The sequence below is a fragment of the Sarcophilus harrisii genome, chromosome 1 (genome assembly GCF_902635505.1).
Source record: "Sarcophilus harrisii chromosome 1, mSarHar1.11, whole genome shotgun sequence".
NCBI lineage: Eukaryota > Metazoa > Chordata > Mammalia > Dasyuromorphia > Dasyuridae > Sarcophilus > Sarcophilus harrisii.
Window position 1 is genome coordinate 130,860,982 of NC_045426.1, and position 15,267 is coordinate 130,876,248.

The 15,267-nt window shown below is 35.5% G+C and overlaps 1 protein-coding gene across 3 annotated transcripts in view; it reads right to left on the reverse strand.

The window, feature by feature from the left end:
- Positions 1–9,948: 9,948 nt before the first annotated feature.
- The window catches only part of DAB2 (DAB adaptor protein 2), a 65,076-nt gene continuing 59,757 nt past the window's right edge, over positions 9,949–15,267 (reverse strand). For all 3 annotated transcript variants that reach the window (XM_031964453.1, XM_031964434.1, XM_031964443.1), the window contains exons 12-15: positions 14,345–14,962; positions 13,362–13,474; positions 12,258–12,325; positions 9,949–11,145 (exon numbers count right to left, since the gene is read on the reverse strand). In XM_031964453.1, coding sequence (XP_031820313.1) covers positions 12,263–12,325; positions 13,362–13,474; positions 14,345–14,962 — 794 coding nt within the window. In that variant the 3' untranslated portion in view covers positions 9,949–11,145; positions 12,258–12,262. The remainder of the gene's footprint in view (positions 11,146–12,257; positions 12,326–13,361; positions 13,475–14,344; positions 14,963–15,267) is intronic.

Below are 15,267 nucleotides of genomic sequence, written 5' to 3' on the forward strand. Positions count from 1 at the left end.
AGATATATACAGAGAAAAAAATTTAAAACATAGAAAAAAGGTAGTGATACTGTTGTGCATTGGGAAGGACACCTAAAATTAGGAGAGATCTGGGTTCAAAATCCATGGATTAGCCATTCAATCTATGCATCTCTGCTTCAATTTTGTCAGTAAATTAGAGAGTGATAACATCTGTCAGTCCGAATAAGATGAGAAGGATTTGCAAACCCCAAACACTATATAAAAATCCTTTGTTACCACTAGAAAAATAAACCATTTCCCACACTGATCCAATATGGTGTGCTTTTCCATTAATGCTTGGTTTTATTTTGGAGTTAGGAGAACCTGAAAGGAAAATAGAAGCAGGATGAAGGTCTCAATCTTATTTATAATTCCAGAAGAAAGAACTGTTCTTTTTCTCCCTTTCTTTCTTCCTTTCTTCCTTCTCTTCTTCCTTCTTTCCTTCCTTTTCTTCTTCTTTAATAGTAAGTGCCAAATGTCTGTTGAATAGAATTCAGTAATGGAAACAATTAAGTACAAAAAGAAGATTTTTATTCTTCTAATCAGGGGTATCAATTTGGCTTGTCAATACAAGCAGCCTCTCAGTTGTAGGTGCTTTCTATCACCCCGGCCCTCAGTTATCTTTCATGTATTTTATACTTATACTTATCTATATATATATATTGTTTCTTTTTAGTAGAATGTGGGTTTCTTGAAGGGAGAGACTTGTCTTCAAATCTCCACCACTTAGCTCAATGCCTTGCACAAAGTAAATGCTTATCAGGAGCTTTCAGAATTCAAGAAAGTGGAGTGCAAGTAATTCCTATATACAACACAGCTGGGATCAGGATAGCTTGAATATAGAGGCTAAAGGCACCAGAATCCCAGAGCCCCCATCATTCGTGGCTCCTAAGGACAGAAAGGACTTGATTTCAACAGTTCTCAGACTGCTGTGAAAACAACATATCTGAGTGGTGTTTCACTGGTGCAGAACTGCAGTATACAAAGGCAGAGCAGACTTTTCCATGGCAAATGAAATGGGTGGGAAATGATTATAACTAGATAATTGAATGATTCCATGGCCACAAGTCACTTCCTGTGCAGCCTAGTGAGTAACATGTTAGCACATACTTTTGCATCTCTTTAATGGGTTTCATTCTTGAGGCCCATTTTGAGAGTGCAAATATAAAAAAAGGCAAAGCCTTTATACAAAGTCTAAGAATATTTTATACTAATTAGCCTAATTATAAGTAGGCGTGACCAGAGTTTGTAAGCAACTTACCCATTTGGAAACTGACTCATCCAATATATTTAGAAAAGTTCGTAGTTTTTTCTTGGCTAAGTTAATTTGAATGATGAACTGTTTTGAAATACACTTGGAAATTTAGCTATGCTTTGCTGTTGTGTTAAAGGTTAAAAAAAATCCTATAGCAAATTAATGGGCAGGATAAATATTCAATAATATTAATGATGATGAGGATGGTTGATATTTATGTAATATTTCTTGCTTTTTCAAACTTTCACAAGTAACCTTTACATGCACACACACACACACACACACACACACACAAACCTACACATAGACAATTGATGCTTACTTTCTCAGTGATATTGAGTGAATCATTTAACCTCCCTGAATGTTGAATTCCTCATTTGTAAAATGAAGAAATTAGATTTCTTAGCCTCTGAGGTCTTTTTTAGTTCTAGGTCATTGAGTCTATGTGCCTCTGATCTGTTCTGAATCAAAGTCTTGAAATGATCCATGATCAACTAGACATCATGATCTATTAGAATCAAGGCATGGAAATCTTGTTGAGCAAGAACAGTATGGCTCCTATAATGATTTGCTAGAATAGAATCATAGAATTTTAGAATAGAAAAATCACCTTAGAAATCATAGGATCACACATGTAGAGTTAGAAGGGACTCTTCTAGACAGAGACTATCTAGTCCAATCTTCTTATTTTATGGAGGAAGAATTGAGGTTTAGAGACTTGCCAAAGTCTTGGAAGTAGCAAGTGGATATGATCCCAGATCTTCTTTCTCCAAATTCAATATTCTTTCTACTTTTCCACGTTGAATTTTCATGTTTTCTGCCCTCTCATTTCAAAAATGAAAACCTGAGACTAAAGAATACTTTGCCTAAAAGCACAGAACTAAATTATGGCAGAATTGAAAACTAAGCCTACCTATGCCTTCTGATTTCTAGTCCATCATTTTCTTCTCAATAGATCAAAGCTCTCACTTGGAAGAAGTAATTATTATTCAGGTCTGGATGTCTGTAAAGTATGAATGGACTCATTGAAGGACATACATTTACAAGGCTTTTACTATATTCCAGACACTATGCTACATATTGGGTATACAAAGATAGACAAAAACATATTCTTTTCCCTCAGGGAGCTCACATTCTAACAAGGGAGACATTATGAAGATGGGGGAGACAATATGCAAAATACTATACATATTAGATATGTGTATCTCTTCTTGGTCTGTCTCTGTCATTGTCTGTCTCTGTCTCTGTCTGTCTGTCTGACTCTTTCCCTCTCATAAAATAGAAGTAATCTCAAAGGAATAAGCAATAGTGACTGGGTGGAGTAAAAGCCTCTGCTGAGTCTTGAAAAAACCAGGGAAGCCAAGCAGATTATGAAATAAAGCATTCTGAGCATGAGACTTAATCAGTGAATATGTTTGGAGTCCATGTTGTATGGAAAGAATAGCAAGAAGGCAAGTGTTTCTGTATTATAAAATATAGGGAAGAGAATACATGTAAAATGAAAGAAGATTGGAAAGAATCCTATTCCCTGAACATGAAGGGCTTTAAATGACAGACACTTTTTTTTTTGTATTTGACCCTTTTGAACCTCTAGGAACAATTAGGTGACAATCCTTCACATATGTGAAAGCAGCTGTTGCACTGAGTCTATCCTTGACTTGTAGTTCTAAAAAATTCATTTTACCTTCTAAAAAGAAAACCCCATTCACTCTACTCTGCATCTACTGTGCTGCTAGTTTTCAACTCCACAGACCAAGATAATCTTCTTAAAATAAGCTCATCACTTCTAATCTCACCACCATATTAACCCAACCCTTGGCTGATAACCACTTCCTTCTGATTGTAGGACTGGAAGGAGGTTTACTGAATACCTCCCAAGAAACAGAGACTCCACTTAGTACAGACCATTCTTTATCTGCTACTCTCCTGGATTTCAGCTCCACAAAACAAGATGCCCTCCCTTCCTTGTGCCTTCCTCCCTCCTTTTGTGTGTTATTTCTCCTTTTGGATTGTAAATTATTTGAGGGTGAAGACTTTCTTTTTATTAGCTGTATCTCCAACCTAGCACATAGCAGGTACTTAGTGAATGTTTATTAGGAGTGGATTTTACCTCTCTCAGTCTCAGTTTCTATATCTGTAAAAGAAGACACTTTGCTATTGTAGAAAATCATCAGGGATGGCTAGAAGAGTTGAATTCAAATTTCAGTTTTGCATTAATTTTGGGAAGGGTACCCTTCCCTCCCAGTCAACTGGTTTTATTTTCAGTAGATAAAAAAACACCCCCCCCCCAAAACAAAACAAAACAAAACAAAACATTTATTATACACTTACTATTAGTCAGGTACTATTCTCTGATATATAATTATGTACAAGCAAACCAGCCAATCCTTACCTTCATGGAGTGTTGTGCCAAAATTCCCTTTTGATATCCTGACCTAGTTTCCCCATTGTCCTATTTAGTTATTCTGCCTCAGGTTATAACCTTTCCTCTTAATGTTTGATGAGATAAAGGTCTACCTCAGTTGCTCTGCCCTCAAACCCAGGCTATAATCATTCCCTCTTAAATGGTTGATGAGACAAAGGTTTTATGTCTTTAGGTTATAGACATTCCTTCTTAATGTTTGACAGGATAAAGGTTTATCCATTTTAGATGTCATTAGAATATCAGTAACCTCCCTCCATTGTGTCATCCTAGGTGCCTCTCCCCATTAGGTTATCCCCACTCAGGTACTTCCCCCATTATGTCACTGTTCTTGTTATCCTATATAAAAAGCTTGCCCTCTGATACTCTTCAGCCCTGGGACCAAACATGGATCCACTGGTTCCAGTATATCTCTCCATTTAATAAACTATTGAATTGGTCTCTAATCTCTGTCTCCCTCAGTTTCTCTGTCATTACAAGAGTTTTTATTCTAAGGGGGAGAAAAAATACATAACAAGGATATGCAAGGGGGCAGCTTGGTGACACATCGGATAGAGCCAGCCCAGAAGTCAGGAGGACTTGAGTTCAAATTTGATCTCAGACACTTAATACTTCCTAGCTGTGTGACCCTGGGCAAGTCACTTAACCCCAATTACCTCAGGAAAAAAATAAAAAATAAATAAAAAGGATAGGCAAAATGGTAAGGGGGAAAGTGAAGGGGAGGTTAGTGATATTGCTGCTATGCAGCAGGATCCAAGTAGCACAGAAGCTTGAATCCCAGCAGGATAAAACTAGAATTGGCCTATCAGAACCAAGGTATAACTGGTTAGGGCTCTGCAGCTGACTATTTGGCACCTGGCTGTAGAGAAACAGAATGTCCTTCAACTCAGGATCCCCTCCAGCCAAAGGTGACTAAGGCCTGCAGGACATATTTTCAGTAGTCTACCTAGTATGTTGCATGTGACTAGTAAATAAAACCTGGGACTGTTCAGAAAAACAAGAACTTAGGAGGAGCTTCAGTAACTGATTAGGTAAATGGGCAAATTGCTGGAGCTTGTCCATCAGCAACATGCTAATGACTATCATGTTAAAAGGAGTTGCTGGGGTTCCTAATTCTGAGCTTTCCAGACTAACAACACAGAAAACACACTTCCAACATTCGAACAAAGTAGTTTTTTTTTTTTTTAAGAATAAAAGGATAATGTTGCATAAACACTTCCCAGCAAGAAACACAGATATTTCATTATTTAGCAATCTCCTCAAATAATCATAGCTTAAATATTAACCAGAGATCTTGGAGGGTAAGATGAGAAGGGAAAGGGGGCAGGGAAAAAGAGAAAGATCTTATTTCAGCAATAAGACTTTGTATTGTGTTTCCTGCTGTTTATGGCATTTTTCTGGAAATATAACTTATTTGACCACTGGATTATTTAAAGGCCAATCCAATCTGGAAATTATCCAGGCCTAGCACTCCTCCCTTTAAAGAAAAAGAATTGGAAACCCAATCAGTTTTACTTTTTTCTTTTTTTCTTTCTTTCTTTTTTTTTGGTGAGGGTAAGGATAAATTTGCAACTGGAAGAATAACATGTTTAATGGAATCAACTGGGTCTATGAAAATATGACATAAGGTAAAATAAGTAACAATAATAATAATAATAATAACTACTAACATTATAGTACTCAAAGCACTTTACAAATGTAATTCTATTGTATACTCACAATCCTCAAAATTAGGTGTTATTATTATCTCCATTTAATGATGAGGTTACTAAAGTAGACAGAGGTTAAATGACTTGCCCAGAATTACACTTGCAAGTGCTTGAGACTGGATTTGTATTCAAAGTCTACTGTTCTATTTACTGAGCTATCTAGCTGCCTCATAATAGACAGGAGAAGCCTAGAGATTATTTCTAGGCTAACTCCTTTATCTTAAAGATAATGAAATAAGCCCAAAGAGGTACTGTCCTTACCCTGTCATATAGGTAGCAAGTGGCAGAGCTGGGATACTATTTTAAGGGATTGCTAGTACTGATAGCAGGTAGGTGGAACAGTAGAGTATGGCCCCTTAACTCATGAAAATTTCTCTTCCTAAATTTAAATCTGGCCTTAGACACTAGTCAAGTCTGTTTAATTCTGTCCTTACATACTTACCTTAGGTAAGTACCATGACTGTTTGCCTTAGTTTCCTGATTTGTAAAATGAGCTGGAAGAAAGGAATGTCAAACCATTTCAGTATTTAGGCCAAAAAAACACAACTCATGAAGAGCTGGACAAAACTGAAAGGGCTGAATAACAACAATAGCATCACAGGTTACTGTTATTAATGGATGATTGTCCAAACCATATGGTATTTTAAAATTTTTCAGGTGAAATTTAAAAGTTTTTTAAAAATTTATATAGCTGTTAATTGACAATTTTTCTCTCAAGAATTGATTGTACTGGGGCAGCTCAGTGGTACAGTGGGTAGAGCACCAGTCCCGAAGTCAGGAGTACATAAGTTCAAATCTGGCCTCAAATATTTAACACTCGCTTGTAACTCTGGGCAAGTCACTTAACCCTAATTGCCTCAGCAAATAAAATAAAATAAGAATCGGTTGTACCCTTTATCTATTTATCCATTGGGAGAATGGGTTTTAATTTCATTTATTGGTATTACTTTCTTATAAATCTTATATTTCAGATCCTTATGTATGATGCAAATTTCCTCCCTCAATCATTCATTTCCCTTCTTATCCTACTTGCATTGATTTTGTTTGTGCAAAAGCCTTTCCATTTTAGGTAATTATTTTATCTTAAATAGCTTGTTTAATTAACAATTTCTCCCTAATTCCCCTGACTTGGTTCTCTTAATTTTGTGATTTGGGTATATCTTTTTGAAGCTTATTGTAGTGTAAGATGTTATTCTAAATCTAATCTCTGCCAAATTGCTTTTCAGTTTTCCCAATAAACTGTAGTCCAACTGTGGTCCAACAGTGACCAAACAGAACTTTGGTCAAATTGGCAATCTTTTCTCAAGTAATTTATGTACCCAGGTTTATTGAGCTTTGGATTTTTGAATTCAATTGTTTCTAATTCTTCCTCATATAGTCTGTTCTGCTGATCCACTTTTCTATTTCGTAAATCAGTACCAAATACTATGTGTGATTAAATTATAATTTGAGATGTTGGAAGTGCTTCTCCCCTTTGTTTTTCTTCCCCCCATTATTTTCTCATGAAATTTTATATCTTCTGTTCGTTCAAAAAAATCTCTTTGCCTAACTCTAACAAATATTCCCTTGATGGATTGAGATTTATCCTTAAAAATGTAAATTAATTTAGATATTGTCATTTTATTATATTGGCAAAGACCAACAAGTACTCCAGTTAAATGTTATTACTTTAAGGGTCTTTTTTAAAAATATCATTTTATCTTGAATGTGCCATGATAGATTAATGCCCAGATATACTTTATACATTTTGTTGGTCTGAATGAGATTTCCCTTTTGATTATTTGCTCCTAAATTTTGTTATTGTTATATAAAAATGTTATATTTTGTTTTGTTATGTTTTATGGGTTTGTTTTGTATCCCCAAACTTTTTTTAGGACATTTTTCCAGAATCTCTAGAATTTTCTAAGTAAACTATATCATTAACAAAGTTATTTTTATTTTCCTCTTTTTTTAATGCCTTTAATTTTTTTTGTTTTTTTTCTATTGTTTCTATTTTCAGAATTGTATTTCTTATTTACAGAGGAAAAGGAGACTCTGCTTTAGTTTTGCATTTTTCATGAAAGTCTCATATTTCCCCATTACATATTTTTATACTAACTTTTACTTTTAGATTTATATTTATTGTATTTTTAAAAAGCTCCTCATGTGCTTATACTTTGTAGGTCACATTTTCTTACTACCTAAAAAAGAAGCCCTGTCACAAACAAAATGATGACTGTTAAAATCTGAACAGATGAGAATGGTGTTAGTAAGTAAATAACTTCCAGCTTGAAGTGTCCAGTCAAGGACAAGGTCATTTTACCCTTATTTCCCCCCACTCCCTCTCCCTCTCTTGGAAAAACTGCTTGAGTAAGCATTTCTCTTTACTCTTGGGTTAGTTAACAGCAGGTGGTTTCCACTTCATTAAAAGTCCTTGCTCTTCACAACACTGATAAAAGCATGAAGGTTAAAAACTTTCTTGGAAAGAAAGAGCTGAAAAGGTTAAGCAAGAAGGCTGAAATAGGCAGTCTATTAGAAGGGTTTGCCTTTCTCTCCCTCCTCTCCACTGCCTTCTTTGACTCCCCCTTCCTATCCCCCCTCCAAGCATCTAGATATTGCAGAGAATTTGCACAATTGAGAATTACTTCTCAAATCTCCTGGTTCAGGTATAGCTGTTTCTGCAGTCCAAAGCAATACAGTCTCCAAGTGTGAACTATTTTCCTGCATTCTTACCTACTGACATCAGGGTGGAAAGGTGGGGGTGGAGAAGGGAAAGCTGCATTAAATGAAGGGCTGGCAAACAACCAGAGGTAGGTCATGTCTACCTTCAAAAACTTTATATTAGTTTGTTTTGAAATAGTATCTCTTTCCTCCTCAGTTAGCCTCATTGCATGGTGCTCTTGTAATAAAATTTGTTTAACCCTGACGCTTGTCTGTAGAACCAAAGCTTGCCTAAACATTTTTTTTCCTGCTCGACTCTAGAAATGAACTAGATACTGTAGCATGGAAAAGATTAAGAAGAATCAGACTAAGGCAGCTAGGTGTGGTTGTGGATAGTGTGCTGGCAATGAGGACTCAGACACTTATAATTTATGTGAATCTTGGCTTGTTACTTAATTGCAGTTTCCTTTTCTGTAAAATGGGGATAATAATAGAATCTCCCTCTAAGTATTGTGTTTAATTGAGATATAGAGGGCAACTAAATAGCACACTGGATAGTGACTCATCATCTCGAGTTCAAATCCCACCTCAAACAGTTAACAGGAGGTAGTTTCCACTTGCTATATGACATTTGGTATATATGGCTATATGACCCTCGGTAAGTCACTTAACCCTATAGGTTTCAGTTTCCTCATCTGTAAAACAAGCCATAGAGGGAAATGGCAAATCATTTAAATATCTTTGCCAAGAAAACTCCCAAGAGCTGGATGAGATTGAAATACAACAAAACAAACACTTAGCAGTGACTGACTGCAAGTAGATACTTCACAAATATTAGTTATTATATTCAATTTGGGAGAGAGGCAATCAGTTCTAAGTAACTTGCCAGAATCATACAGCTAGTGTCTAAAATCCAGATTTGAATTCAAGTCCTCTAGATCCCAGGGCTAATGTTTTACCCACTACACCACTTAGCTGTCCCTTAAAGTCAGCTTATTGATAGTTCAGGGTTATTCTTGTCCATCCACAGCCATTTTAGTATCATTTAGTAATCATTTTAGAATCTGTTTCCATTTTTCAGTGAAGGACAGGTAATGCCAGAAAATGAAGTCAGATGAGCTAGTTTTGGGGGAAAAAAATTTAAGCACTACTGATTTTCACCTATCTTTATCTTCTTTCAATCCCACCTTCAAGTACAAAATACTCCACAAGTTATCTGAAGAGGACTTCAGGAAGGTAGAATAAATGGACAAGATGCAATTGATTCTATATTTCCAGTTTATTGAGAAGGAGTAAATTCATAGCTTTATTTGCATTACAGAAAAGTGCACAGGAGAAAAAAAATAGATCTGTACAGGACATGTGTGGCTGAAATTCAGTTTCAAGAAATTACTTTCAAAAATCCCAGTTACCTACAAATAATTGTCTCCAGTTTTAGCACAAGTTTAGGTATTTGAACATTAAAATACTATTTCAAGTTCATATTTATAAATGGTTGAGCAGAAAGCTAGATAGAAAGGTTAAGCCTATACATTGATCAGCTACTACCATTAGATAAGTCACCATAACTTTACCGTAGACACAATTATTTAAGGTTTAGGGGTAAATCAAAAGAAGTGCATGAGTCTACCACTTGGTTGACACTGCAGGCAGGTATCCTTTTCCTCCACCCAAAATTAACATTGAATGTGGATATTTAACACCCACAAGAACCTGAGAGTTAAGGGTCAAAGACAAGCAATAACAAAGACACACACGCAATACAAAATTCATTTTGGCAAAAATTCACTCCCATAATTGTGCTAAAAATAGAGAGATAAAATATACTGGGAAAGTGTTCAAGTTTGTTTTTGGTTTTTCAAAAGGAGAGGAAAAAAAGGTCAATATGATCATGGTTATAACTAATAAGTTCAGATTCTGGACATCTTTCATCCATTTTTTTTTTTTTTTTTTTTTTTTTTGGTCTTTTTCAACCCCTAGTCATTGTTTGAAGAAAATTCCCTAGTTACTTTAAAGGGTCCATTGTAACCACTTAAAACTCCAGAAGCATTTGGATCAATCATTTCATTTAATAATAGACCAATCTTTTAAGTATAATTATCTTCACGATGAGTAGACTTTTAGCAGTCTCACTGAAAAATGTTATCAAAAGATCTAGATTTTGGAACCTGAATTCAAGATGGTAGCCTCATATTCAGTTAAGGAAAAAGAATTATGTGTCCACTAGTTGAGTCACTCTGATTAAGTGACTATACCCTCTTTTAACCAAAAGGCCTCAAAACAGTGTCAGACCTGTGGTTTGGTAAAGAGATTATTTTCTCATAAACCAAGAGAATCTTGCCAGCTCTAAAAAGGGGGAAATATAAGGTCAAAGTAAGGGAAACTTAAAGAATTAGATCATATAGTGAATGTTTTAGGAGTAGGAGAGAAAAAATGTTAACCTCCCCTCAATATGCTTACTGACAATTTGCTTTAGTTTTTACATCAAAGTAAAAAACAAGCAATCAAAAAACCCAAAGTCAGTCCTATAATAAGGTCAGGCAGAATTTCCCAAAAGTGAGCTTCAAAAAGGGTTTTCATCCTTTTAAAAGTGAGGTCTGGAGATATTTTTAAGTTTGTAAGCCTTTCAAAAAAAGGGTGGGGGGAGAAGACCTCCACACAAATTCTAAACTTGTTAAATAAAAGTAACTTCAAAACTTATTAGCAGAGCAAGAGTTCTGGAAGGAGTGTGTGTTTAGATGGTATTATTTACCATTTGTTCTTTGTGAGATGTCAAGTATTTTGAGAAAGGAAAGTGATAGGGTCTCCAGTAGACACATTCTCCTCCTCCCCCTCCCCCAATCCCTTCCACATTGGAGAAATTCTTTTGACTTCATTTGTTTTAAGATTTGGAAGGTCATATTCTTATATCTTATGTTTCAAGCCACAGCTTTGAAGCTTAGCTTTATGTCTGGGCAAAAAGTGAAAAGATATCTCTATAAGTAAAAAAAAAAGTCATCAAGGAATTAGGCAAAAGGTAATGAATGTTGAAGCTGGAGCAAGACAAGAAGTAGTCTGTCCCACTAGTAGCATTTGTCCTTGGCAAATGTGGCCATCTTGATATGGAATGCACCAAAATCCTAATGAAGAGTAAGAGAAAAAAGTCACAAGTCTTTACAAACAGAGAAAAATAATTATAAATTGTTTCACTATTAATGGGACTAAAATGCGGCTTTTGGGGAATTGAAAATTGAATAGTTTCAGATATCATTAAATAAGAAGAAGCCACAAATGGGAAATAATCTATAATCCCCAGTAGGAAAATCACTCCTTGAAGGTAAACTGTGCTACTCCCAGGGAAATTGCATTCACTTTTTAGTCCATTAAATTGTTCCTTAATTGTCCAGAAGTATAAGACAAATCTATTATGATGTATACCTTTCAAGTAAAAGTAATTTAAAAAGCCCAATTTGATTATTTTGTAAATTAGCAGCTATTTTCCATATATCTTATAAAGAACTTCCTATTTTCTTCTTCCTTCCCTACTCAAATCCTTATCCAAAACTCACCTGATATTTTAAGAATAAAAAGCACTATATACACTGTATATATATACAGTATATATATACACTGATGACATCTGATATGTCTAAAGTTAACCGGTGTGGGCTAGTCATGCTTGAAACCAAAGATGAAGCTATTTACCAATTTCTTTTCATGTAACAGGTAAAGGATTGGGGATCTGTGTAAACACACAATTCTGTCACAACAGGAATTAGGGATAAGTAGAATCAAAAATATCTTTCTCTTGGTCTTCAGCCTGAATTTCCTGCTTGTGTGACTGGAGGTTTAACTAGGAATTCTTGGGCTCAATGTAAATTTCAAGAGCTATACTTCAAACTCCCAAATAATATCCCTCAAAACTATCCAATAAAGCATCATCTTTTGCTTGCTTGCTTTGGGGAAATTCTTAAGTCCTCCATTTTTTTTTTTTTTTTTTGATGTTTTAGCATATATAAGGAATGCAGAACTCCATGTTCATAAGAACTAAGGTGTAGATTTTATGGGTAGAAGAAATTGAATTATCTAGCATACCACCAATAAACTTTGATATTTATAATTGAATTCTCAACATTGTGCTATTGTTTAAGAATGGAATCCCAACTTTGTTACCTCCAAGTAAGGCACACTTAACTTTATTCTAAATTTAATTCCCCCTCAGACAATTAACTTTATAGAACCTTCTACTTACAGAAATTATGCAAACCGATTTCCAAAAGGATCCCCATATAGATGAGATGTTGGCTGATGAGACACAGTCTATGGAGATATAACATCCAAATGGAAACTTATAAATAGTCTTATCTTTGAATGTAGATCTGTATTTTATCTATAAGTAGTCTTGATCATAAAGAAAAAATCAAATTATCTCTAGAATTTTTTTTAAAAGAAGTTTGGTTGGATTATAGAGATGTGTGAGAAAATAGTTGGGAGACTACATCTCTGGGTTCCATTGAACTCCATGGAAATAGTGATGATAATTAGATCCAAGTGAAAGTACAAACTTATAACAGAAAGTTTGCTTCCTAAGCATACTATTTGGTGTAACTTCTAAGATTTGTTGCCATTAAAGTAATCATATTAAAAAATCAAGTCTTTTTAGGGTAGAATTATAACTGAGTTTCTCCTGGAAAAACAATTAAATTCAGATTTTTATGTCACATAATAAATACTTCCAGGGACAGGCACTTTAAAGTATCCATTTTTGCCCAAGTATAACAGTTGAAAGCATGTGGTGACCACTGAAAGTTAGTAATTATCCTTTTCACATCTGAGGTTCCCTATTAAGGATGCACTACATAATAAGCTGACATAAGAAATTAAATGGGAATTTTGAGGGAGCTTTGTGGAAGCTGCAGAAAATACACAAAAGCCAGTAGAAGACACGGAAAAGGTTTAGAAACTCAGAAATACTTAAGATATATGTATAATACTGTAAACACCTCACAAAAGAAAAAGAAGATTCAGATTTCTTCTGTAGTATGAAGTGAACCAAAAAAAATCATACGCAGATTTTCCAGACTGTAGGGGCATTCTAACCTCCATAATGTGGCAGGGATAGCTGTATTATCTTTGACTAGGAGAAGCAATGTGCCAAAGATGAGTGTAGTTCTCAAAGTTGAATCTCTAATCTTTTTGTGTATGTATGACAGAAATGTGAATTAAGAATTAAAAGTTAGATTCACTAAAAATTAAGATGGAAAAACTGATCCTACCAATTAGATTGAACATTAGTGTTATTATTACTAAATAATAATTTGTCAAGTTTTCAGGTTTCTCTCCTAATCATACTTACGGGTGCTTGCAATGGAGAACAGAAAGGATCTTTTGCAAAAAGGTTCTCAAATGATCTTTCCACTGGCTTGGATGCTAATGGGGTGCTTTGCCTGGGAATTGGCTTTGGTGCTTCTTTAAAAAGAAAAAAAGAACAAAAATCCAAAACATGCTACTTAGTAGATTGGTTTCTTATCTAAATAGTTTCCCTGATAACATTTGTCTAATGAGATAAAGGAGAACAAACATTTATTGTGTTCACTGTGTTACAGACACTGTGCTAATTATTTTACAAGTATTAATCACATTTGATTTGATAAAAACACTCACACACTCTTTCTCAGAATTGTGAGGAAGAATCCATATGCAATATTGTACATAGAAGGCCAGGGTTGCATTCAGGAAAACATGGGCTCAGAATCTGCCTCTGATACCTACTGGCTATCTAACTGGCAAATTATTTTAACCTCAGCATATAAGACTATGCAAAGTGATTAAGGCTATGTTACAGATGAGCCTTCTCAATCACATTGACAGTTCTCTAGATTGATGAATTTTAAATCCGTTTCCCTGCTTTGGACAATGCCAGGCATGTAATAGGGACTCAATAAATGTTTATTCTTCCCCTTCTACTTCATGCCCCGCCCTTATAAAAGAGCTCCTTATTATTATGAAGTAAGAGGCTTTTAAGATCTCTTTAAAAGCTGTTTAAGATAGAATTAATGCAGAAATTGAAAGAGGACCAGAATTATAAGTCAGCCCCGAGAACTGTTTCCAATACTTCTCAAGACTAGTGTGACCAGTGCTAAGACACCTGTCACTAGGGGGCAATATCAGGCCAATTTTTCAAAGATAATAATCATGTTCATTAAGATATTCCAAGACATAAATAGTTAAACTTTTAATGCAGCTATTGAATGATCAATGAAATGACAAAGAAGCTAGCACTAGATTCTTCTGGACCTGATTACACTTGGACAAGGTTGTCAGGGGTAAACACCTTACCATTTATCTTGGCCAACAACTGATTAGCATCTAAATCATCACTCTCTGAACTCTCTTGTGGAATTCCAACTTTGCTAGTGAAGTAACTGGAGAAGGCTCCCAAAGGCCCAGAGGATGCTTGCTCCCCTTTCCTTGCTGGCACTGCTGGTCGCTGCTTCAACTGGATGTCCTTAAACATTTCTTTCACTTCTTTGATTTCTTTATCTCCAAGTGGGTCTAAGGCAGTGAAAGCATCACAAGAGATATCCCTTTGTGGGACAGTTCGGGGAGGAGGCTGAGGTGGTGAGCTTGAGATAAGCACAGATGATTGTTGGCCAGGTGTGGCAGATGTTGGGAATATGTTACTCTGAAAAGGATTCCCCATAGAGGCTTGTGATGGCCAGGTATTAGCTGGCGCACTTGTGGTAGAGCCCCAGAGAGGAGGGGGTGAGGATGATGTTGGGGCTCCAAAGGATGTTGGCTGATCCCAGCCTGAGGCTGTTGGGGTTGTGCTAAAGGTAAGAGGCTGACTGAATCCTGAAGGCTGAGAACTGATCATGGGCACTGAGGTGGACTGGTTGAAAACTAACGATGGTGGGTTCCATGATGCTGTCTGAGGTGCTGTTACTGGTAAGCCACCTAAGGAATAAAAAGGAAAAATATTAAATTTCACTAAATGAGAAATGTTAAAGATAGAAGAATTAAATCTTCAACTGGCAATCCTATGGTAGTTTATTAAGTGCCCAAACATAGGAGGAAATGGACACTCTTGTTGTACAAATGTAATGTAACAAAGCCAATACATAAAGTCAAGCTAGATACCACATTAGACAGTTATTTTTAAGATAATTCATATACATTTGTGACACTCCATTTTCATGAAACCTCATATTCCAAGGGGACCATTTCATAATTTCTACCAATTTTAACACATCAAATCTTGA